Source organism: Tenrec ecaudatus, chromosome 8 (assembly GCF_050624435.1).
Source record: "Tenrec ecaudatus isolate mTenEca1 chromosome 8, mTenEca1.hap1, whole genome shotgun sequence".
NCBI lineage: Eukaryota > Metazoa > Chordata > Mammalia > Afrosoricida > Tenrecidae > Tenrec > Tenrec ecaudatus.
In genome coordinates, this window is record NC_134537.1 from 145,609,249 (window position 1) to 145,636,627 (window position 27,379).

Below are 27,379 nucleotides of genomic sequence, written 5' to 3' on the forward strand. Positions count from 1 at the left end.
TTTCTTTAGTTATTTTCCAAGAAACCATGCATAAAACATTTTGACTGTAGCAGAGTCCTCTATAATTACAGCTATGCCAGAATTATCACTGGCTTGCCTCTGGTAGTTTTTGTTTTTTTTTGTGGTACTTTTTGTTTTTCCTTCTCTCTTCCAGTTGTTCTCTTAGGTCTCCTACTAGTTCCCACTCATCAATCCTACCTCTGTCCCATCCCTAGTTCATTAACACTGTATCTCCCCCCCCCCCCCGGTGATTTCACGTTTTGTTAGCTACAGTATAGACCCTAAAGCTGCCTGGTTACCTCCCTTCTCCTCCTCCCATCACTGTCTCTTGTTTAACCCAATGTATCTTGATTATTTCAGATTTCTTGATGCCATGATACATTGTTGTTGTTGTTGTTAGGTGTGGTAGAGAAAGCTTTGACACATTGTAACCCCATGAACAAAAGAAAACACTACTAGGTCCTCCACCATCTTCATAATTGTTATGTTTGAGTCCATTGTCGTAGCCAATCTGTCAGTTCATCTCATTGAGGGACTTTTTTTCTTTTAAAAAATAATTTTGACTCATACAACCCTTACCACAATCCATACATATATCCATTGTATAAATTATAGCACATTTGTACATTCGTTACCCTCATCATTCTTAAAACATTTACTCTGCACGTAGGCCCCTGGCATCAGCTCCCCATTTTTCCTCCCTCCCTTCCCGCTCCCCCCTCTCTCATGAACCCTTGATAATTGATAAATTATTATTAATTTAGTTATATCTTACACTGTCCCATATCTCCCTCCACCCACTTTTCTGTTGTCCGTCCCCCAGGGAGGAGATCACATGTAGATCCTTGTAATCGGTTCCCCCTTTCCTCGCCACCCTCCCTCCACCCTCCGGTATCACCACTCTCACCACTGGTCCTGAAGGGATCATCTGTCCTGTGTTTCCAGTTCCTATCTGTATCAGTGTACATCCTCTGGTCTAGCCAGATTTGTAAGGTAGAATTGGGATCATGATGGTGGAGAGGAAGCATTTAGGAACTAGAGGAAAGGTGTATGTTTCATCATTGCTACACTGCACACTGACTGGCTCATTTCCTCCCTGTAACCCTTCCATAAGGGGAGAGGGACATCTTTTTCTATGGCTTTGCTTAGCACGACGCTTAGCACGACGTCCTTCCCCAGGGAATGAACCTTCCTGATAACAAGTCCGAAGTACATGAGATGAAATCTCATCCTAGCTTCTAAGGACCTTCTTCCAAGGAGGCTGTAGTGTTTCTTCCTACATAGATTTGCTTGCTCTTCTGCCATCAGTCATGGCGTATGGCAAGCCCAATTCAAAGATAGTAATTCTTCTTCATTATTCATTGTTTATCGTTCACAGGGATATGAGGGGTAGAAAATACCATGGCATCAGTCCTCAAGGTGACATCTTTGCTTTCTAACACTTGAAAGAGATGCTTTGCAACAGATTTGTCCATTGGAATATGTCATTTGTTTGCTTCTGCTTCCATGGGTGTTGACTATGGATCCAAGTAAAATTAATTCCTTGACAACTTAGATATTTTCTTCTTTTATTATTATTTCCAGTTTTGAAGATTTTTATTTTCTTTACAGTAAGTCACGTCCATACTGAAGGTGGTAGTCTTTGATCTGCATCAGTAAGTGCTTTAAATTTTCTTTAAGGAAGCAAGGTTGTTTCATCTGCACATCTGAGGTTGTTAGTGAGTCGGCCTTGAATATTGATACTGTGTTCATCTTCATATGACCCAGCCTCTTGTGGATTATGTGCTCAGTAGAAAGCTGGAATAAGTATGTTGGAAGGATGCAACCCAAGCACACACCATTCTTGATTTTAAACCACATAATATCCACTGTTTTGTTTAAAACAATGTTCTGGGTCTAGGTTTAGTTTCCACAAGAGCACTATTAAGTGTTCTGGAATTCCTGTTCTTCTCAGTGTTATCTATAATTTGGTATAATTCACACAGTTGAATGCCATTGCATAGTTCATAAAACACAAGTAAACATCTTTTTGGTTTTCTCTGCTTTCATTCAAGAGCCACTTGGTGACAGCAATCTCTCATTCTGTATTGTCTTCTGAATCTACCTTGAATTTCTCTAGCAGTTCTCTGTCAGTGAACTGCTTGCTGCAGCTGGTTTAGAATTAGCTGCAGCAAAATTTTACTTGAGTGTGATTTCAATGATATTTTTAGATTATTCCCACATATTAATGATTACCGTTCTTTAGATTGGGCATAAATGGATCTTTTCCAGCTGGTTGGTGTCTTCCAAATTTCTTGACATAGACATATGAGCGCTTTGGTTGAATTCATTATTGAAAGATATCCATGGTTGTTCTATCAATTCCTGGAGCTTTTTTTGTGCTAGTGTCTTCATTGCAGCTTGGACTTTTTCAGTGCTGCTGCTTCCTGAGTACGTGCTACTTCTTGACATGGTGGAGTGCAGACTGGTTCTTTTCATGACCTTGTATTCTTTCCATCTTCTTCAGATACTTCCCGTGCTGTGCACTATCTTCCCCATGTTGCAACTGAGGCTTCAATTTTTCTTGAGTTCTTTTGGTTCGAGAAGTGCTGACTGTGTTCTTCCTTTTGTTTTTCTATCTCCAGATCTTTGCATAGTTTGTTATAGTGTTTGTCTTCTCAAGCCACCCTTTGGTATCTTCTGTCCAATGCTTCATACTTTCCCCATTTGTTTTCATTATTCTACATTGGAAAGCAAATTTTAGAGTCTTTTCTGAATCGACTTTAGTCTCTTCCCCCCCCCCCCTTATCTTTTTCTTTCTTCATATCTGATGTCCTTGATGTTATCTGAGCTCATCTGGTCTTTAGTCCTTAGTGTTCAAATATATTCTAGAGATGGTTTCTAAATATAGGTGGAATCTACTGTGATTTAGATGTTTTAAGTTTTATAAACTCTATATATTTTTTCTTTTTGTCTTAGTAGTTTTCTTGTTTTACCTCATTTAAGTTTTTCTCACCTTTATTTTTATCAATAATAATTTGATTTTTAAAAATTGATTGATTTTTATTTAATATTTATTTTAAAAGATTATTTTATGGGGGCTCTTACAACTCTTATAGCAATTCATAAATCAGTTGTATCAGACATATTTTTAACTATGTTGTCATCATTATTTTATAAATATTTACTTTCTATTTGAGCCGTTAGTATCAGCTACTCTTTTTTCCCTCCCTCCCTCACCTACCCCCCTTGTGACCCCTTGATAAATGATAAATTAATATTATTTTCATATCTTACACCGACTGCTGTCTCCCTTCACCCACAGTTTCTGATGTTCATCCCCCTGGGTTGTGTGTGTGTGCTATGCATTGATCATTACAATTGGCTCCCCCTTCCTCCCCTCATCTCGCTACATTCCCCCTACCCTCCTGGTATTGCTACTCTCATTTCTGTTACTGAGGGTTTTAAAAAAAATCTTTTTATTGGGGGCTCATACAACTCTTATCACAATCCATACATACATCAATTGTGTAAAGCACATTTGTACATTCGTTACCCTCATCATTCTCAAAACATTTGCTCTTCACTTAAGCATCAGCTCCTTATTTTCCCCTCCCTTCCCGCTCCCCCCTCCCTCATGAACCCTCGATAATTTATAAATTATTATTTTGTCATATCTTACACTGTCCAACATCTCCCTTCACCCACTTTTCTGTTGTCTATCCCCCAGGGAAGAGGTTATATGTAGATCCCTGTAATTGGTTCCCCCTTTCCACCCCATCCTCCCTCCACCCTCCCGGTATTGCCACTCTCACCACTGATCCTGAAGGGATCATCCATCTTGGATTCCATGTGTTTCCAGTTCCTATCTGTACCAGTGTACAAATTTGATTATTTTAACTACTTTATTTATATTTATTAGTTTTTAATTTAATACTTTTTATTGTTCAGATTTACCACTTTATATTTTAGTCCTCTGGTTTCAACATTTTACCTGTTAATGTCATTGGCTTTTGCTTTATTTTAGTTATTAAAATTTTACCTTTTGCCAGCTTTCAACTTAATCTATTTGCTTTTTTTTCTTATTTCTAAGGGATAGCTAGTTTCCCTCCAAGGTAAGGTAGCCTTCAGAATGTAAAGATAGCATTAACAAGTTTGTGAAGTTTTCTTCACTAGAATGAACTCTTTGTGCCTACAACTGCGCCCTTAATTCTATTACTGTAATGAAGCAATTGTGACTGCCATTCTGACCTTTCCTGAATGAGGAGCTGGATGCTCACCATTACTGTCCTCCTGCTTGTTCATGGGTGACTACATTTTTGTTGGCCTGATTTACCTGTTAGCTTCACCTTTGAACAGGTAACCTGATCTAGAAAACTATTAAGATTTATTTCCCCCCAGGAACCTACTAGATATACTTAACCTTGGACTTTGTAAGAGAGCAGCTTTCTGGGAGGAATTGCCTAAGTAGGTGCTAAGCTGTGAAAAGTTCTTAGGTGATGCAGATGATGTATACGCCCCTGCTAACCAGCAGTTTGAAAACACCAGCAGCTCCTAGGGAGAAAGACAGGGCTTTCTACTCCTTTAAACAATTACAGCTTCAGAAACCTACAGGGCAGGTCTACTCTGTTCTGTGGGGTCGCTATGAGTCTGCATTGACTTGATAGCAGTAAACCACCTTAAAGGCTGATAGGTCAACTCCAGCCTTTAATATTATGGAAGAAAAGACTTGGAACCTACCCTTTGGTACAGTGAGAGAAAAGACTTGGTGATCTGCTTCCTTTGAGATGACAGCAACATATTGGGGTGCGTGAGTTAGAACTGACACTCAAGAACAACTACATACAGCAAGAAACTGAGAAATTAGGTCCTAATGTGCATTTCTCCTTTGCCCTCAACTTTCTTTTAAGCTTGAGGAAAAAGATGAGGCTTTCTGCTCTGGTAAAGTTACAGGCTCAGAAAACCCACAGGAATGTCCTACCCTGCCCACAGGATGGCTGTGCGTCAAAGCCGACTCAATAGCCGCAAGTTTGCTTGGTTTGAAGGCTTCTGAAGTATACCTTTGAAAGAGTATGAGTCTTCTTATTTTTGACTTGTTCATTTGGATGGATGGTGGTGATGCTATTTTGTGAGGAAAATAAACAGGCTTTTCAGAAAAGATTACATATTGGGCTTTTTTTCTGTTATGCAAACGGACCTGTAGTAGATGAGTTCTTACAGCAAGTTGACATAAAAACAGCAACCCCACCTGCAAGTTCCTTGAGTTCCAGCTCTCTGGGTGCTCTAGCCATTCTATGTATGACACCTTCTCTTATTCCCCCGTACATTTAAAACCCTTTGTTGTTGTTGAGACTATACACAGAACAACATGCCATTCAGTAGTTTCTTTATGTAGGTTGTGGTGATAATAATCACATTCTTTACATTATGCCCCCTGTTTCTGAGTCGTTACTCTTTTATTAACATGAATGCATTGCCCCCGAAAGTTCCTAGTTAATCTTTTGAGTTACTGTTGTCAATTTGATCCCATATCGATAGGACATAATACTCAAGGCAGATTTTTATTCTTCCTTAAACTATTATTCAGTTTTAAGATGACTTCAGGGGATATTTTTGGTTTAAGATTTATAAATTATCTTGGGGCCATAGTTTCAAGGGTTTATCTACTATCTATGGCTCTAGAAAGTCTAGATTCCTTGAAAGCTGGATATTGTTTGCCCTGCGTTCCCTCTCCCCACCCTTTGCGGAGATTTGTATGCCTTCTGATGAAAATGTTTAGTGATGGTATCCAGGCACCATTCAGTTCTTTTGGTTTCACGTTAAAGGAGGCAGTTGTTGATAGAGGCGATCAGCCACACATTCCATATTTTCCTATTTCTGACTCTCCTCCTTTGCTGTTGTTTTTGTTTTAGGTGAATAGAGTTCATTTGTGATACACTGGGATTATAGGCATTTTTGAGTTTAAGGTTTCTTTATGATAACAGATAGAGATGGCAGGAGGCTGCTGGCCTGGAGCTCAGAGGGGAGAACCATGCCAGGCACTTTCTGCTGTTCTTTTAGAGCAGTGGTTTTTCTTCCACATATTTTGATTATGGGTCACCGTGTGACTTAGTGCACACACACAACACTTCACAAAATAGTACTTTCACTCACCTTGTGTGGTTCATGCTGGTGTTTTCCAGTCTAAAGAGAAAATGCTAAAAAATACTAGTCATAACCCATTAAGTTGAATATATGGCCCTTTAATGAGTCATAACTGCAGTTTGAAAAACCCTGTTCTAGGTGATATGAGGAATGTTTCTGGCAGAGGCACAGTGGAATGCTTCCCAGCGTGATGGTGAGGCTGTTCTGCTCTACTGCTCATATGATGCAAATGCCTCTCAGGTATGATTTGGTGTTCTGAAAAGCTGGATTAATTTGTCCTCATACTTAACATTCTACCTTCAGCCCCATTCCCTTGCAAAAAAACTATACTGATATATTAACAGATAAATTAACTTAGATAATCCCTCCATTTTACTTATGAACTAAATCTGATGGCACTGTCGATGATAGTATCTGGGATAAGCTAACAAGAATGTAAATCATTATAATAGTAATTGAGCTACATGGTTTAAAGTAACAACCATTAAGGCATAGATTGAAAAATATTATTTCTATACTTATCTCCTATCATCCTATAATTCCCTTATCTCAATATATTAAATGTACATATGTATTTTTCTTTCTATGGGAAACTATATTTCTATCCTGGGAACCTTCCCATAGATAATGTCATAACTAGTGTCACTTTGTTTCTGATCATGCTTCAGATAGATACTCTTCTAGTCTAGTAAGAGAATAATTCCTCAGTGTATGCATTACTGATAGATTAGAAAGATTAAAAGGCCAATGAGATGGGCCAACACTTTAAAAAATTCCATTGATAACTGAAATCTTAAATCAGCATTATGGGTATACAGAAGGAAAAGTTTCAAATCTTTATTGATCTCCTGTAAACTTGTTTTTCTCACTTTTACACACCATTGTCATAGAGTCTGTATTCGTTTTCTCTCTTTTTAAAAATTTAATAAATTATTTTAATGGTGGCTCTTACAGCTTTTATAACAATCCATACATCAATTGTATCAAAAACATTTGTACATATGTTACCATCATCATTTTCAAAACATTTTCTTTCTGTCTGAGTCCTTGTTATTAGCTCCTCTTTTTTCCCTTCCCTCCCCCACCCTCATGTAACCATGATAAATTATAAATTATTATTATTATAGCTGTTGTTAACAAGCAATCACAAATTAAGTAGATTAAAAACACACAAATTATCATTAAACATGTCTGCAGATCAGAAGTCTGACCAGGGCCTCACTGGGCTAAAATCCAGATGTCTACAAGGCTCGGCTCCTTTCTAGAGGCTATAGGGAGAATCCATTTCCTTGCCTTTCCCAGCCAGTACTAAAAAGAAGTATGCTTGCTCATACACCAGGAGAAATGTAAAATGGTAACCAAATATTTTCAAGGCAATTTGGAAATATGCATCAAACCTAAAATAGCCATTCCTTCTTTAGTCTACCTCTAAACGCATACGTATATACATGTACCGTATATACACAAGTATAAGCCGACCCGAATATCTGCCGAGGTACCTAATTTTACTACAAAAACTGCATTTAAAATGTGCTAAAAAACTTGGCTTCTACTTGAGTATATACAGTATGATCAAAGTAGCCTAGTTTGTAAAGCAAAAACCTGGAAACAACCCTAATGGCTGTCAGTAGGAGCTACCAAAAGCCACTCATGGCTATCGAGGCAATTCCAACCCAGGGACCTTTTATGATAGAGTATAACTGCCCCTGTGAGGTTCAGAGAATATAAATCTTTCCAGGAGCAGGCAGCCTCATCTTTGCCCTGTGGAGGGGCGAGTAGGTTGGAACTACTGACCTTGGGATTAGCAGTTCAGTGTAACCCCCTCGCCACCAGGGCTCCTTCAGAAGGGAGTAGATTAAATAAATCATGGTACATTCATTAGTAAAATGGGAGATGTCGTGGTACACGTTGGGCTGCTTGCTCCAACTGATCAGCCTCTTGGGGGAGAAAGACTGAGCTCTTTCTACTCTGGTAAAGAGTTGCAGCCTGGGAAACCCATGGGGTCGCTATGAGAATTGATTTGATGGCAATGAGTTTAGGGTTATTTTTTGGTTATTAGTAAAATACAAGGAGATGTCAAAAAGTTCTTATGAAAGTTCCATTATCTGTTAATTCCATTTCTCCACAAACTGTGTGGAGCCTCCTTGTCCTAGTACCTGTTTAAAAGGATGTGGTTATTACATATTGTACAATGAACAATGCCATAAATAGTTTTATTTTGTATTAAAAGGCAAGTATCTGTTGATACATGCGTGGAAGAAAGGCCTGGTGATCTACTCCAGAGAAAAAGGTCATTGAAATCCCTATGGAGCACAGATCTACTCGGACACACATGGGGATCAGATTTCTAACTTATTGGCAACTGGTTTTTTTATTCATACGTAAAGCTGGGACGAATCCACCAAACTGCTACCTGTGTCAGTGTCAGGAGTGGAGCTTTAAGTCCAACCTTTCTCTCCTGCCTGTACTTTCAGCTCAGTAAAATTGTTGTATTTGGGATTTTCGTAATCACGTACTCTTTTCTAATTTACATTTATTGGAAGAAAACTTGGTTAAGGGAAATAATGTTTATGGAGAATTGCTTAGAGGAAATGTAATATATCTATTACTGGAATAAGTCATAATTTTTTTGAATAAATGAGAATTAGCGATTTGTATATTTAAACCCCATCTTATTGGTCTTCTGTCATATTGCTTTTACTGAATTAGGATTTGGTATTATGCCATCAGCCTATCCTATATGAAGAACTTTACAGATGAAATCCAAAGAGGACTATTTGGTATTATTTATGAAAATTATAGTGTTCATACTACCTGACCTCTTAACTCCATACTAGTAATGGATCTTCAGAAACTCGTGTTGGTACAGCGTCTTATATTGGTATGTTCAGACAATGCATCTAAGTATCTTTATATTTTTGCATTACGCAAATCTGCCTCAGAAGATTTCTTTGAAGTTTTATTACAGAGCAGAGCTATCACTTTAAGGACTAGGATGTACTTGATCCAAGTTATGGATTTTTCACTTGCCTCATATAAATGGGAAAGCTGGATAATGAATACAGAATATCAGAGAGGAATTGGTGAATTTGAATTAATGGCATTGGAGAAGAAGGTTCAAGATACCATGACTGTCAGAAGACTGAACAAATCTGTCCTGGAGGAAGCACAGCCAGAATGCTCTTTAGTCTTTGTCTCATGTTCTTTGGTCATGTTACCAGGAAGGGCCATTTGCTAGATAAGGTAAATCCTGCTTGGTAAAAACAGTGAGCAAAAGAAGAGGAAGGCTCTTAATGATTCATCTGCATTGATGCAGTGACTGCAATAGTGGGCTCATAGGGAATATTGCGAGGGAGCTACAGGACCGGGCAGTGCTGCTTCCTGTTAGGCGTGAGTCACCTTGAGTTGTGTCCTACCCAGTGCCACCTAGCAACACTAACACCATAGAAAGACCTTATTGCACTGCCATTGGTGGTGGTGAAAAAATAGCAGTGCCCAAAAAACCAGACTACAGAACAAGGAAGTGTGACTTCATTGTTGTGAAAATAGTGCTTGCTAGTCTATGGATAGAAAAATATAACTGGGAAATTATAAGGAAACATAACTATTATCATCTTGGTAATGGATTTTCTCTATATAATTTGTATGATAGAATAAATGATTTTATGAATCATTGCTGTATTTATTTAGGTGGCTAACTTTCTTATCTTCCACTCAGAGACTACCCCACTCACACTATACTGGCCTTTGTAGGAAAGTATGCCAAGCATGCTGCTGTCTCAGGGCACTTGTACTCTTTACTACTTATTCTGCACAGACTCTTTTTCAGTCATACACACAGCTTACACAGTTCACCTCAGGTCTTTGTGCACATGTTTCCTTTTCACTACACCCCTCTACATACATACATACACATACATACATACATACAAATTCATCAAGTTGATTCTGACGCATAGCAACCCTATAAGACAGGGTAGAACTGCCCCTGTGGGTTTCTGAGACTAACTCTTTGCAGGAGTAAAACGTCTTCATCTTTCTTCCACAGAGCTCCCAGTGCTTGAACTGCAGACCTTTCAGTTAGCAACCCAATATATAACTCACTATGCTATAGGGTTCCTTTCACTGTACCTAGCCTTTGTTCTTTTTCTCCATATGCCATACTCTGTGCAGGGATGTGTCGCTTCACGTTTTGAGGGTACCATCTGGCCACATACAAGTCCATGGGTCCATAAGATTTTTCTTTGTAAAAGAGAAAAGCAGCTCTATTTTCAGTTCTGTTGGTTTTGTTTCATGTATATTTTAGGTCATGTTAATAACAGTGTGCAGGTGCCCTAACAATGTGTCTACTCTCTAACCAGTGGATTCCCCTCCCTCCCTTTCATTTCCACTCCAGTGACCATCACAGAGCACTTCTATTAGTGTGAAAATCTTTCCTTGACTCCCTATCCAGTGATCCCATACACTGCTGCCCTCTCATGAACACTCATTTCAGCGCCGTGTCCGCCAGGCCTTCATTAGGTGAGATGTTTCACAGACTCATCTTTACTTTCTGACATTGTTAACTTTCAATTGTGTGGCTGAACCATGATTGATTTATCCTTCATAAGTTGAAGTCCACCTTGGTTGTTTCCATCTTTTGTGATTAATAAACAGTGCTATATGGGTGTGCATATATCAGTTAGTATCATGGCTCTTATATGTGTAGGATACATAAGTCGTGGGTTCCTGGATTACATGGAATCTATTTTGAACTTTTGAAGGAAGCGGCACACTGTTAACATAGTGATTGTGCTATTTTATAATCCCACCAATTTTGGGTTTTTTTTATAACCCCCCCCCCATCATTTCCATTATTGCTGGGGTGAGATGATATTGCATTGGTAGCTCTCTATTGGCTAATGATTGTAAACATCTTTTGATGTATTTACTATCTAAATGTCTTTGGTGAAGTGTCTGTTTATGTCTTTTACCCTCTTTGAAATTGGATTGTGTATTGTTTTGCTGTTGAGATGGTGAAGCTCCATGAACTTCCATGGAGTTTTAGAGATTGCTCCCCTGTGAGATAGTCGTCCTCAATGTGACTTTGATTCGCAGCTCTCGAATGACGAGTGAGATGCCCTGGCAGGGTAGTGGTTCAGCCGTTGGTGGCTAAGCAAAAGCTTGATCCCACCGCTGCTCTGTAGGAGAAAGCCGCAGCGACAGACTGCTTCCTTAAAGACTGCCGGCCATGGAGACCTCACGGGACAGTTCAACTCTGTCTCCAAGGTTCTGAGCCCGAACTGACTCCAGAGCAACTGATGGGGTTATTATTTTTATCATGAGCAACATTGAACATCTTTTCATGTGTTTGTTGCCATTTGTATATCTTCTTTGGGGAAATGTCTCTTTACGATCCTTGCTTATTTTCTTTTCATCGTGTTGTTTATATTTTTAATTAAGTTTGATTTTCTAATGTAATATTTTTCTGTTTTATAGTTTTGTGAGTACTTTAATTCTTTTGTAATAAAACAAGCCATGAACAAGTACATTTTTGCAAATTTCTTTCTAGAAACATGCTAAATTCCATACCTCTCAGTGAGGATTGATATGGCTCTCATTTTTTCTGTTACAGCCCTTTGCATTATCAGCTCCTTCATATTTCATGCGAGTGAGTCATCTAGTTTCCCAGACTGCGATTCACTGCTCTTGCACATAGTTTCACCTCTGCCTAGAGAGTTTTCCTCCATATTCATTTTAAAAAATATTTTGATGTAAAGGCCTAAGTTAATTTGAATAAAAAATGGAATGCACGTGATACATGCAGGTGGTGCATAGGATTGATTTGCGTGTCAGTGTCCCCTTTTCTGACATGAAGCAAAGAGTGATGTGTGCTTAGACACTCGGAGGCTAAGGAGAGCCAAGAGTGTGTGGCTAGCCCTGTCCTTGGAGCTGCCTGAGCCCACAGGGAGGAGAAACGGTTGAGCTGCAGAGAAAAGCTTGCTTTCTTGTGTCCTATTTCTTCTCCTTTTAAACTTATGTGTGACTTTCCTTAACTTTACTCTTTTATTCTCAGAACTTGAGGGGGTGTGTCACAGGTTTTAACTGTCTGCTCTGGAGCCGTCTAATCCCATGCCCTCTGGTCACTAATTTATGCTAGCTAACCCACCCTTCCTCTCTTTCCTCTGCAGATAGTTTTATTTTTCTATCTGAAAGGAAAGTTTGGCCTTTCCTTCTTAAAGCATCTTCTCTTTCACGTTTTCCTTTTTTTTTGTGATGTTTTTTTAAATTAATAAATCATTTTATTGGGGCTCATAAAGCTCTTATCACAATCTGTACATACATCAATTGAGCAAAGCACCCTTATACATTCGTTGCACTCGTCATTCTCATAATTCACCTTCCACTTGAGTTCTTGGAATCAGCTCGTTTTCCCTCCCCCCCTCCCCCTCCCTCCCCACTCCCCCCTCCCCCCTGGTCCTTTGATAGTTTATAAATAATTATTATATCTTACACTCCCCGGCGTTTCCTCTCACCCACCTCCCCATTGCCCATCTCCCAGAGAGGAGGTTACACATAGATCTCCAAGACCAGTTCTCCCTTTCTACACCCCCTTCCATCCTGGTGTCGCCACTCCTACCACGGGTGTTGAGGGGTTCGTCTGTCCTAGATTCCCTATGTTTCCAGATCCCTATTGCACCGCTTTTTTAACCCACACACTTCTTCAAGCACCACTACTTGTCTTAGGCGGGGTTCTCTAGAGAACAAAGCCAGTGAAGCTCATATACGTATATAGAAAGGTTGACATCAAGGAAATGGCCTCTACAGTTATAGACGCTGGTAAATTCCAGATCTGTGGGTTATATCTTAGGCTGGAGGCTTCTGGCTTGCTTACCTGCAAGAGCTGATGAACCCCAAATTAACAGGAAGATGATAGGCTTCTGAAGCAGAAGCAAATAAATCCAAGGTCGACAGGTCAGGCTGTGGCTGTAGAGAGGAATGACTACAGGATCGGCAGGTAAGATGCCAGGCCCCTGACAGCTCCCAGGATCAGCAGGCCATTGGCTCAAGTCCAAAGAAGGTTGAAAGATGAGCCAGATGCAGGACCCAGACCCAGTAAAAAAGCAAGCAATCATTTCCACGTTGTTGATGTTACTTCCAATGCATAATGGCCCTGTGTACAGCAGAATGAAATACCAACAGCCCTTGGTCAGCCTCATAATTATTCGCATGTTTGAGTCCATTGTTAAAGCCTGACATTTACTTACATTGGAATCAGGCCACACCCTAGAGATCTCATCCTTTGATTACGTAGTCTTACTTGCCAAACCACTGAGAATCCTGCCCCAGTCACAACAAGTTGGCACAAAACTGTAGCTGTCACAACACTGCCCCTCTCATTCCCTTCCTCATCCAGTTCAGTCTGATTTCCAGTTTACACTGTGCTGATTTCCACAACAAAAAAGCCTTCTGTTTGACATGGATGACCATCCTGTCCTTGAAGCTTTTTTCTTTAACTGAATGTCTTGATTGCTTTGGCTTTTCAGATATTTGATTTTTCTGTGGTTTTTTATTGTCTTTCTCTGGTTCTTCTACCTTTGCTGTTAGAAGACTGAGTTCTGTTTTTAATCCACATGTCCCCTAGATAATGCCATTTGTTGACATGATTACAATTACTTTACCCCGTGATGACTGGTTCTCTAACCAGAACCTCGTAGATATCTCTATCTGGATGTCTTTGTGAGGATGTCATCAAATATGACACCTCCCCAAATCTATTATCTAAATCTGTTTGCTCTTCGAGCCTCCGTCGTGGTTACCATCACCACTCTACAGGCATATGAGAAACACACCTGTGATGCCCTGCTTTCACCTTCCCCAGACATTGAGCTGATCAGAAAAACCTGTACATTCTGCTGTTAAAATGTGCCCAAATTCAAGCCCTTACCACTGATTGGGATGATGGGAGTCACTTCATAACTTCATAACCCTCAGTCCTAGTTCAGTTCCAAAACCCTGTTGTCAGGATTCTCTTCCTGAAGTGCTGCATCTTGGTGGCTTTCCAAAATCTATAGCGTGACAAACAATTGTTCCTTAAATTGTGCGATTTTGGCAAATAATTGTTGTTCTGTGCCGTCAGATTGGTTCTGAGAACCGACGGGAGCACTACCTGGACTGTGCCGTCCTCACACCTGCTATGTTTCAGCCCGTTGTTGCAGCCATGGCGGCACTCCATCTCCCTGACGATCTTCTCTTTTACTGACCTGTTGTCCTTGTGCAGGGCCGGTCGTTATCTTTTTAGCTTCCATTGAATTCTTTCTAAAACAAAGGGGATGGAATTCAGTATGGTGATGTTTGACTTTTTTTTTTAATCATTAAAATCTGATGGAGAACCTGCTATGTAAAACAAAAAAAGCATCCCTTCCTAACTCGTCTTCCCTATCCCACCTCTGTTATATCTTTGTGAAACTTCTAGAAGTCCCAAACCCCAGTGATATTGAGTCATTTCCAATTCATAGTGGCTCCATGGGACATAGGCTCCATTGTTTCATAGGTTATCTGAGGCTGGGAGCAGATGGCCTCATTATTCTCCCACAGAGTGACTAGTGGATTTGAACCACTGACTTTGCTGGTAACAGCCCATTGCTTAACACATTGTGCCACTAGATCTGCTATAGAATTCCAAGGAACATAGTTAAAAACTCCTGAATTTCTTAATATCTCTTTAAAATGTAAATGAATTCTTTGAAATCACTTCCCTCTCAGATCACACAGCATTGAATTAAGGAATTCCGTTATAGTACCAACTCTTGCTTTATCTTATTTTTACCATTCCTCTCTTAGATTCTGGTGCTGCTGTGGGTGAGTCATTGGGTCAGTGGGCATTGGCTGACTGAATTGATGGAACGCCAATAGAAATGTTTCAACAGGCTGGTGATCCCTTGGAAGCACTCACTTGTTTATTCCAAGAAATTGGAAGACAGCTACTTGACCAATCTGCTGGAAGAGACCCATATTTGTACTCATTCCAACAGAATGTGTAAAGTAGCAAACTTTCATTCATGTCACACGCAAGTAGAATTTTGCTAAAGATCATCCAACAGTGGTTGCAGACATACATCGACAGCTTCCAGAAATTTAAGCCGGACTCAGAAAAATATGTGGAATAAGTGATGTCATTGCTAACATCAAATGGATCTTGGTTCAAAGCGGAGAATATTAGAAAGATGCTTGCTTGTGTTTTATTGACTATGAAGTAATAGTTTTGCTCCAGTGATTCTGGCATGATCTTGGGAATCAGGTGAAGCACAAAAATTTTCCATCTAACTAATCAGCAAGGACATTTTGAATGTGTGCCTACCCTGTATTGGGAGTGGAGAAGGTACTGGACAAAGTTTATATAATGTACATTCAGGAACTTGGTTACTTGACTTTGAATGTTAAGTCTTTATCCAGATTCATTTAAACTAGCCAACATTTAACCAACATGATTGCAGTAGAAAATCCCAGGCCTTCTTCTCCACCTCCAACATAAAACCTTCAGGATTCAACAGGAAGTAAATTATTGTCTTTATAAGTACCCCTAAAAGAAGGAAAACACAGCCAACTAAGTTACGGAAAGTCACATGTTGGGGGAGATTGTATGTGTAATAACCACAGTTCTGGCACCTGTGGAATTTCAGGGACATCGTTTGGAACCTGTTCTGCTTCTATCCCAGTTTCATTATAGGGCACATTTAACACAACCCCTCTCTCTGCCTCTTTTTTTCTTTTCACACTGCTTCAGCCATATTATTTACTTAACCAGCCCATTTGTTCAGCAAATGTTTATTAAACTCTTTTCTTTCAGTGTGGTGTGGTTTAGGCCCTAGACATACAGAGGTAAATAAGAAATGATCTTTGACCAGGACACATGAGAATAATAGGCCCCAAAGTAATTGCATTATAATGCAATAAGCGAAGCCAATTATGAGATAAAGAAGTGTTATGAGCTAACTGCAAAGTTGTCAGTTCAGATCCACCAGCCACTTAGTGGGACAAAGATGAGGCTGTCAGCTCTCGTAAAGAGTTACAGCCTTGCAAACCCTATATTGAGTCAGAATTGACTCAGTGGTAGTGGGTTAGATGACCTGAGAACATAGGAGTTTCTCGAAGAGGTGACATTTAATCTTGGGGTTAAAGAATGAGACGTGTGTGGGCTGTGGCAGAAGGCACAGGTCCTATCAAGAATAAAAAGCACAACACAAGTCTGACTCATGGCCACTCCACATGTTTTGGAGTAGAACACCCCATGATGTTTTCTTGGCTGTAGTCTTTACAGAAGCAGAGTACTGAGTTTTTGTTTTTCTTGTGCCGCCACTCTGCAGGTTAAAATGACCAATCTTTAATATATGTGTGTAAATCATTTGTGCAAACTAGGGACCTTACAAAGGAATAAAAGCCCAAACTTCAAACTCACTGCCATTGAGTCGATGCCTACTCATAGTGATCCTGTAGGTCTTGGGAAAAAAAAAAAAGTCAGATGATGTTAAGAAAAAGATGGTGGACTTAGGACCAACTTTTTGAGCGGAAAGTGTCTGGAGGTGAGTGTGGTAGAGTAGATTGGGCTAAGACTCTGAAAGACCCCATGTTTCATGCTGAGAATGGGGGACTGTGTAAGCAGTGGGAGGATTTGAGTAGGAGAAGGCTACTAGGGGACCAAACCAAACCTTGTAGTGCTGTCTCAGGGCAGGGAGACCCTTTTAGAAGAAGCTTGCCTTCCTTTGTGGAATTACCTACCAAGCACGATCTCCCAAATATCTTAGCCTGGGAATAGGCCTGGGATCTGTGCACATAATCATGTCCCAGGTGAGACAATCAGGCAATTTGGGCAGCTGTTTAGAAAAAGAGCACTGGCTTTAGACAAAGAGAGAGTGTTCCAGGACTAGTTTTATCAGTCGTTCTTTGAGCTTGTACACAACTTAGTTTTCCCATCTGTAAAATTGAGAGTTTGGGTTGAAATAGTTACTGTGATTCATTCTTTCTGTAATTCTGTAGAAAATAAACAAAATGCTGCCTTAATTGAGTTACCTTTTACTTAGAACGGCTACAGTTGATTTTAATTTCGGGGGACTTATTGGCCGTCTGTAGAAGGAATTTGTACTCTTGTAACATTCCTTCCCCCCCACATTCTCCAAACTGTGACTTACCTTCATTGTATTTGGATCCTACTAAAGTAGTCTTCTTTGCCTGACACCTCCTAGCTAATAAGTATGTTATCTTGGTTTCTAGAAAGGGAACAATGCCTGTTCTTAATTTGTAATGAGTAGGACAATCTCCATATGAATATTCTAACACCATAGGTAAAATTACACAGTAACTACAGACTTCCAGATTGCCCATTAGTACATGTTACCACCTTTGAGGAGGAGTGACTGTAATCACACATCAGGGATGTAACTGGGGAGATGCTATTAACATATTACTCCTTTGAGAAGAATACACCAAAAGTTAAGGAACCATTGTTGTTAGCTACTGTCTAGTAGACCTTCAACCCTCCACATCCCCATATACAACAGGACAAACCCACTGCTTGGTCCTGAACCAGTCACAAGATTAAATGTGTCTTGGATACTGTTATGATCATATCATTGTGATCCACAGCAATTTCATGAGTGGATTTTTTTGGAAGTAGATTCAATCAAAAGAAGAACAGACCACTCACTGTCATCAAGTCATATCCGACTCAGAGCAACTCTCTAAGACATAGTATACCCATTGGCTTCCTAGGCTTGTAACTCTTTATGGGACTCTGAAATCTTATCTGGTAGTGTCCAACTGCCAACCTTGTGCTTAGCCGCCCAACACAGAACCCACTATGCTGCTAGTCATTAAGCTAGAAACTGCCCAAACCTCTTCAGCAGGATACAACACTTAAGTGTCCCCTACTGAAAGGCAGGTGGTAGCTGCACGTGAGGTGCTGTGGCTGCAAATTGAACGTGGGCCTCACACATAGGAAACAAGAGTTGTACCACTGAACCACCGACGTCTGTCATTAACAATTAGTACTCTTAGTAGGTCTGATTTGTTTTCTTGGGTTATGTGTGTTCAATTATAGTTGATAGTGTATTTATTGCCATGTATTTGGGTCCTTCAGTTTATCCCCCTTCCTTTTTTTGCATATATTTTTTTATAGTTTTAGGTTTTATACTTGGATCTTCAATCCATTTTTGAATTCATTTTTGTATATGGCAATGGATAGTGATTATGTTTCGTTTTTCTGCAATTACATATCATTTTGCCATCGTTTATTAAAAAGACTATATCTTCCCCATGCTTTGAGTTTTAAAGACTGATGTTGGTGGCTACACCAAGATTGCATTATGTCTGTAGACTGCCTTGGGGTAGCAGTGACATTTTCACAATGTTGTGTCTTCGATTCATGAGTATAGTATGTTCTTCCATTTTTGTAGGTCTCTTGGTTTCTGTAGTAGTGTTTGGGAGTTAGTTGTGTGTGTGTGTGTGTGTGTGTGTGTGTAGGGGTTACACGTGATGGTTACGTGTTGGGCTGCAAGGTCAGCAGTGTGAAACCATCAGCCACTTTGTACTCACAGGGGCAATTCTCCTTGGTCTTCTAGGCCCCTGTGAGCCAGTCAACTCAGTGCCTGTGAGATTTGGAGTTTTGTTTCTCTGGCTAGATTTTTTCTTAAGTATTTCATTCTCTTTCTTTGAGCGACAGTGGTCAGTAGTATCATTTTCCTGATTTCCTTTCTTTGAGGTCTTGTGTAGCAAATTTGCCCAGTGCAATGTGTCATTCGATTTCTTGACAATTGCATCCCTGATTGCAGTACCTACCATACAATAAAACTCAAGTGTATATGTAATATTGTTGGAACTAGCAAGCTAAAATTAAATTTGTTGTAACAATAAGTAGAATTGTTAACTGTGAGGTAATTGTTCTACAGTGGGGCAAAGAAAATGGATATAAATGTAACAGGTAAATGTTGTGTCAGTTTAACAGCTTATTGGCTCCAAAATATTCAGTGCTATCACATTTATTCCACTATCATACTACGGCAGTTAGATTTTATGTCAACTTGCACCTGTGTGAAGGTGTAGGGGTGGAGTCTAACCTGCCAAACAGATGGGAGTCTGGTGATGCTTCCTGCAGGATGTGGACTTTTTATAAGAGAGACACTGGGAACTTCTTCCTCTCTCCTCTCTGCACTTTGACCGTCTTCCTTACTAGGACCCGTGTCTTCGCCAGGGGTGGCCCCATGTGGGTTGCTGACCCTGGGAGCAGAACAGCTGTTGCACCCTGACATGTTCCCACTGACCTTGTATCCACGCGCCTCTGCACTCGTGAGCCTGTGATCCCCTGCTTTGCACATCACCTTCCTCTGTCATTGGCCTGCGGCTATGTGAGTTTGAAGAGCGTTCTGGCTAGCCTCAGACCCATGGACTTGAGTTGGACTGGGCTTGGATGCCTTCTTGAGATAAAATTACTTCCATGATTTATTTCTACATATAAATTTACTCCATCAAGTTCTTTCTTATGTGTGCATTACTGGTTTTGTTTCTCTAGACACCGCATATAAGTGTTACGGTGTGGTACCTGCAAGCATGGGTAGCTCAATTACATGTACTAGGTGAAGAAGAAAGTTCTGTAATACCAGCACCTTCCGATTTGCTCAAATTTGCCCTGCTCGTTGGTCATATTTGTTGGTTCTTTCTCTGGTTTTATTTCAGGATTGTGCTGTGATTTTTGAGAATTTATTTGTAATATCACATTTTGTTATATTCACAAAATATATAATCACCAATCAGAGGTCATACACAACTAATCTGTAAATTTAGATCTGAACATAATTAAGGCTTTGTGATCATGGGTTCTATTGTTCTGTAAACCAGTGCTTTTAGTTGTTTTCAACCCATCTTGGGTAATGTATATCAATATTCAATATTATATATAGTGCTTTTGGCATATTTTCTCCCACATTAAAAAAATCCCTAATAGCATAGGCATGCTTGCCTACTGCATATTTGTTAAGTAAAGTTTCTTTGCTGTCATATTATTTTTATTTATTTAATTAAAAAATAATTTTAATGGGGGCTCATACAACTCTTATCACAATCCATACATACATCCATTGTGTCAAGCACATTTGTACATTTGTTGCCATCATCATTCTCAAAACATTTGCTTTCTACTTGAGCCCTTGGTATCAGCTCCTCATTTCCCCCCTCCTTTCCCACTTCCCTCCCTCACGAACCCTTGGTAATTTGTAAATTGTTATTATTTTGTCATGACTTACACTGTCTGATGTATCCCTTTACCCACTTTTCTGTTGGCCATCCCCCATGAAGGAAGTTATTTGTAGATTCTTGTAATCGGTTCCCCCTTTCTACCCCACCCTCCCAGTATCGCCACTCTGAGCACTGGTCCTGAAGGGATCCATTTGTTCTGGATTCCTTGTGTTTCCAGTTTCTATCTGTACCAGTGTACATCCTGTGGTCTAGCCAAGTTTGTAAGGTAGAATTGGGATCATGATAGTGGGGAGAGGGGGAAGGAAGCATTTAGGAACTAGAGGAAACTTGTACTACACTGCACCCTGCACTGCACCCTGACTGGCTCGTCTACAGTGCTACACTGCACCCTGACTGGCTCATCTCCTCCTCGAGACCATTCTTTAAGGGGCTGTCCAGTTGCCTACAGATGAGTCTTGGGGTCCCCAATCAGTACTCCCCCTCATTCACAATGATTTGGTTTATTGTTGTTTGATGCCTGATACCTGATCCCTTCGATACCCCGTGATCAAACAGGCTGATGTGCTTCTTCCATGTGGGCTTTGTTGCTTCTGAGCTAGATGGCCACTTGTTTACCTTCAAGCCTTTAAGACCCCAGACACTATATCTTTTGATAGCCAGGCTCCATCAGCTTTCTTTACCACTTTTGCTTATGTACCCATTTGTCTTCAGTGATTTTGTTGGGAAGGTGGGCGCACGATGATATGATTTTTTGGTTCTTTGTTGCCTGATACCTGATCCCTTCGACATCTCGTGATCACACAGGTTGGTGTGCTTCTTCCATGAGGGCTTTGTTCAACTCCTTTTAAACCCCTTCCTTCTCCCACTCTCCCTCATGAACTCTTGATAATTTATAAACTATTATTTTGTCATGTCTTACATTGTCTGATGCCTCCCTCCACCCACTTTTTTATTGTCCATGCCCCTGGGAGGAGGTTATATGTAGAACATTGTGATCGGTTCCCTCTTTCTCCCCCACCTTGCCCTTACCCTCCCGGTATCATTACTCTTATTATTGGCCCTGGGGGGTTTATTTGTCCTGGATTCCATTTTTCCAGCTCTTATCTGTACCAGAGTACATCCTGTGGTCTAGCCAGATTTGTAAGGTAGAATTGGGATCATGATAGTGGGAGGGAGGAAGCATTAAAGAACTAGAGGAAAGTTGTATATTTCATCGGTGCTACACTGCACCCTGACTGGCTTGTCTCCTCTCTGCAACTTTTCTGTAAGATGTCCAGTGGTGACGACAAACAAGCGGCCATCTAGCTCAGAAGCAACAAAGCCCACATGGAAGAACACACCAGCCTGTGTGATCATGTGGTCCCAAAGGGATCAGTTATCAGGCATCAAAGAACAAAAATCATATCATTGGCTGCACACCTCCATGATACGATCGCCGAAGACAAACGGGTGCATAAGCAAATGTGGAGAAGAAAGCTGATGGTGCCCGGCTATCAAAAGAGATAGTGTCTGGGGTCTTAAAGGCTTGAAGGTGAACAAGCGGCCATCTAGCTCAGAAGCAATAAAGCCCACATGGAAGAAGCACACCAGCCAGTGCAATCACGAGGTGCCAAGGGGACCAGGTATAAGGCATCATGCAAAAAAGGAGAATATATATATATATATATATATATATATATACATATATGTATACATATATATATACACACACACACACACACACCATATTGAATGAAGGGGGAAGTGCAGAGTGGAGACCCAAGACCCATGCGTCAGCCATTGGAGATCCCCTCATAGAGGGGTTTAGGAGAGGAGATGGGTCAGTCAGGGTGTGGTATAGTACCGATGAAGAACACAGCTTTCCCCCAGACCCTGGATGCTTCCTCCCCCCAACTACCATGATCCGAATTCTACCTTGCCGACTGGATAGGAAAGAGGTTGTACACTGGTGCATATGGGAGCGGGAGGCACAGGGAATCCAAGGTGGACGATATCTTCAGGACCAGGGGTATGAGGGGGGATGCTGGGAGAATAGAGGGTGAGTGGGTTGGAAAGGGGGAACTGATTACAAGGATCCACATGTAACCTCCTCCTTGGGAGATGGACGGCAGAGAACGGGGGGAAGGGAGGCTCCGGATAGGGCAAGATATGACAAAATAGCAATCTATAAATTATCAAGGGCTCATGAGGGAGTGGGGAGCGGGGAGGAAGGGGAAAAAAAAAAAGAGGACCTGGTGCAAAGGGCTTAAGTGGAGAGCAGATGCTTTGAAAATGATTAGGGCAAAGAATGTACGGATGTGCTTTATACAATTGATGTATGTATATGTATGGATTGTGATAACAGTTGTATGAGCCCCTAATAAAATGTTAAAAAAAATAGAAAAAGATGTCCAATGGCCTACAGATAGGCTTTGGGTCCCCACTCTGCCCTCCCCATCATTCACAGTGATATGATTTTATGTTCTTTGATGCCTGATACCTGATCCTATCAACACTTGTAATCACACAGGCTGGTGTGCTTCTTTCATGTGGGCTATGTTGCTTCTCAGCTAGATGGCCTCTTGTTTATCTTCAAGCCTTTAAGACTCCAGATGCTATATCTTTTGATAGCCAGGCACCATCAGCTTTCTTCACCACATTTGCTTATGCACCCACTTTGTCTTCAGCGATGTGTAGCCAGGGGAGCATCTTGGAATGCCATCTTGTGGTCAGCAGGTCGATGCATAGCCCTCTGTGTCACCTGGGGTCCGTAGAATGCCATCTTAATAGAACAAAGTGTTCGTGCCTTGAGGAAGTACTTGAGTAGAGGCCCTATGTCCATCTGCTACCTTAATACTAAACCTATAAATATATGCACATAGATCTATTTCCCCATCCTTATATATAAATATATTTACATATGTACATGCCTTTATTTAGACCTCTATAAATATCCTTTACTTCTTAGGTCTTTCCTCTATTTCCTTTTACTTTTGTTCTACTAGTATGTTCAGCCTTCATTTGGGTTTCAGTAATTCCTCTCAGTTACATTGTCCTTGATCAAGCCCTACCAGGCTCCTACACCTTCTGTACCATCGGTTTTGGATCACTTGTTTTTGGATCACTTGTTCCCTTGTCCCTGGGTTTGTTAACACCCACTTCCTTTTCCCCACCTCCCCCTCTCCTGTGTCCCCCTGGAACCATTGGTCCTGTTGATTTCTCCTCCAGATTGTTTGTCCCGCCTAAGTTACATAGACTTGCAGAGATAATAATATGCACAAAAACAAGACAGCAAAACAAAGCAACAAAAGAAAAGAAAACAACAACCAAAAAACCCAACATCAACAAAAATAAAAGCCTGTAAATAGTTCAAGGTCTGTTTGTTGACTTTTAGGAGTGTTTTCTGTCATGTTATTTTTAATCCCCATTATTTGTGATAATTTAAAATTGGGGAAGTAGAAATGTTAGACTTGTTTGTAGAATTTCTATAATTAATTGAGGAAGTTGTAGTCATAACTTGATTTATGAAACTCCCTTCATATTTTCAGCTCGTGGCGCGCCACCATTCACCCGGTTGTACAAACTACCCTTCTGAGCAGCGTGCCTGTGTTCCTTTTACTCTATGCCCACCATGTCCAGGGATATTAAATTCTTGGTGTTTTAAATTCTTCACGGCTCTGCTCTGTCCTTGCTGGCACTGTTGTAGATTAGGCCCTCTGCTCTTCCCAACAGTTTGTGATCTTTCTTAAGTGCAATCTGATCATGTTCCTGTCCCTAAAGCCTTTTAAAACTGTTAGTTAAAGGCTCAAGTCTGGGGTTCTTGCCATTAGAGGTTTAACTAGTTTGTACCTACCCTGTAAGCCTCAGCACAACCCTTCCCCGGGGAGTTCCTGACCACCTACCCAAAGGCACCTCAGAGGAAAGGCCTGGTGATTTGCTTCTAACTGAGCAGAACCGTGATCAACCCATTGGGACACAGCACTGCTCAGAAATGCATGCTGGGTTCACTGTTAGTAGGAGTCAACTCAGTGACAGTTGTTTTCTGAAAGCTACGGTTGGTTTTCTTGCCTATTAAATTTCTCACTGCAAACAGATACATTGGCTTTATGTATACTTTTGGGGGGTGAGCTTGTGAGAATGAGCTTCTGTTGGGGGTTAAACAGATTCAGTCACGTTTCTGGGTCAGCAGAACTGCGGAGCAGATCATGGCACACACTGTTCTCTAAGATAATGGTACCTTGTAGCACCTCTTGGCAGCTCGTCAGCCAGCTTCTCTGGTGACACCTTCTACCATAATGCATAACTTTTCTTTCTTTAAAATGGCTAGTGCAAAACTTTTTTTCTTAGACTAATACATTTTTAATTTAACTGATTTGAGTGAATTGATGAGCTACTGAGTAGTCTATGACTATAGGAATGTTTTCCTGCCATCTTATGGTCAGTGGCTTCATTAATCAGTGTGTCCCAGCTAGCCCCCAGTTATAAATGAGTTCTGCTCCTGTTGGAGAGTCGGAACAGTTAAGGCGTCTAACAGGTTTGTAACTAGAATCAGTTGGTCAAATGTTTGTCTTAGTATATACTGTATAGAGTACGTTTCCATGCTTGAAAAGCAAAACAAAAACAACCTACACACTTCCAGATTAAAACATCTTTAACGTAATAGTATGGTGATAATATCATAGGTTGGATGCATGCTGTAAAATAGTCCCTGTTAGTTACTAGGAACCATTGTATGTACCTAAATTTTAATCTAATATGCTTTAAGGGGATTGGTTCCATCTATGGATTGTATGTACATTGTACATTGAAATCAGGGGCTGCTGTACTATAAAAATTTGCTAAACTATCCTGAACTAGTCCTACCCTCAAGATCATAAAATTTTGAATTAATTCACACTAACAATAATGAATCCAGGGTTCAAAATTCTGTCATATTCTCCTTTGCTAGCTGTTTGCAAAATAGCAACCATTATTTGAACACCTACTGTGTGTCACGCTATGTAGTAGATGCTTAATACTAATAAAGAGAAAGCAACAAACCCCGAATCTCCTGGAATATATCTTAACGATGAGGAATTTGAGTCTCAAAGAGGATTAAAGTGCTTTTTCATGATCACAGCCAGGAAAATAGCACAATTTGGATTTGAACCCAGACTTTTCCATTTTCAAGGTCACTGGTTCGTTTTCTGTAGAGCACTTGCCCTGAACATTTTTAGATAAACATATGTACACATTTTAATAATTACTTTTAGACCAAGTTTTAAAGCCTGTTTAAATACTAGGCTGTATTTATTTTAGATAGTTTTCTTATTTGGAGATTTAAAAATATATAAATAGAATTTATGTATTGTTGCTGTATATTTAATTTATACAGTTGATTATTTTGTATGCTAGTTATAACAGGACTTCCTCCTTCCCTGTTAATTTCTCTGGGGACATTGCTTCATTCCAAGCGTTTCTTTATTAAATATTCAGCCGTTTTTCTTTCAAATGATTCTGTTTTGTAAGCCACACTGTTGCCCAACAAAATCCTCTCCCCTGCCCCAAATGTAAATTCTGCCTGTTCAGCAGCAGTAGCAGCAGCAGCTTTGCATTGTTTCTGTTCCAAGTGTAAGCTGAAGGGGACAGGCATTCCCTCTGCTCAGCGAGTACACTAAGCAGTGACCGCCCTTGTTGTATTATTGATGGCACCATGTTTTTATATTGCAGATGGCTGAGAGCTAGCAAGGAGAACGCAAGACCATGATGGCTCAGTTTCCCACGGCTTTGAATGGTAAGCAGCTGTGTACTTATGACAAGATAAAGAGATCATAGGTGGTGGCTGTCTGTGCAGCCCCCATTCCCCGGGGAGTGGTAGAGGGTATAAAATACTTGTGTGTGTGTACATATACATATATATTTACATAAGTTCATAAACATAAAACTTGTGTACTTTGTTGATAATATTCAGTAGTTTATTTCAGACCTTGCATTAGCTTCTGTTAGAGTGATACTCTGCAGTGAATCCCAGGGCTGCTTCTGGGATATAAGCAGATTCTGCAGTGTTGTCTGGAATGCGTGCTAGCTTTGGAACAGTCAGGAGTAACCTAACTCTGTATTTTGTATAAAATGTGTGAAACTAGAGGCCACAGACCAAGAGTACTCTACGGTGATTGTAAACTGATGAAGCCAATGAGACTTCAATTAGTAATACAAGGGGGCTTAAAAACATTTGTGGGGAAATTCTATTAGCTTTTAATTCCACTTTTCGTCAAATTTTTGAATATCCCTCTTACATATAAACAATTTTTTTCTGATTGAAAAGCAATCACATTGCTTATAGACATAATATCTCAAAAATGAATTATTTTAAAAGAATATATTAGCTATTTTCAACTTTAAAAGTTTTTGAAAGCTTTTGATTCCAGCTTTGAATCCTTTTCTAAGTTAACTGCCCTTGATTAGTATTAAATTACTGAGTCTATCATCTAGATTACAACATGCATTATACTTTTGAATTTCTTTTTTTTACTTTTGAATTTCTAAGGAAACCTAAAATATGCTACATGCTTAATTTTGTGGTAAATCTCCTTAGCCACAGTTGTAAGTAAGTATAAGGAAGTGAGGCAAATCTTTCTTTGACATTTGAAAGCTCTAATATTAAAGAACATTGTGTAAAAACGAAAATTCAACCACCATTATCAACCAATTCTGTTTTGTTTCACATGAAGCATTTGATCAATTGCATGTTTTTGTTTAACATTAAAAAGCAAATGTTATTTCTGACTTAGGACCAACTCTATGCATTGTTAGTGAAGAAAATGCATGTTGTATATGAAACTGCAAGACTCAGGATTGCATTTGAGAGGTTTAAGAAACTTTTGGAACAGTGAATTAATGACATAAAAAGTAAAATTAAACCCTAATATGTGGTAGAATTTTGTCATTTAAGGATGAACCTGGAGCAAGAGTCTTATTGTTTTGTGTTTTGCCTTCTCAGACTCTCACTGCAAGATTAATGCGAACATTGTTTCTATTGTGGCAGTGGTGTGTGGGGTGAACTCTTAAGATT

The 27,379-nt window shown here is 40.1% G+C and overlaps 1 protein-coding gene across 6 annotated transcripts in view; it reads left to right on the top strand.

The window, feature by feature from the left end:
- Positions 1-27,379, top strand: part of ITSN2 (intersectin 2) — a 173,583-nt gene that overhangs the window by 22,399 nt on the left and 123,805 nt on the right. For 5 of the 6 annotated variants that reach the window (XM_075557041.1, XM_075557040.1, XM_075557036.1 and 2 more), the window contains exon 2: positions 26,038-26,101. In XM_075557041.1, the coding sequence (XP_075413156.1) occupies positions 26,071-26,101 (31 nt within the window). In that variant the 5' untranslated portion in view covers positions 26,038-26,070. Of the gene's footprint in view, positions 1-10,519; positions 10,645-26,037; positions 26,102-27,379 lie in introns of all 6 variants that reach the window. The other variant, XM_075557039.1, reaches the window with a different exon arrangement.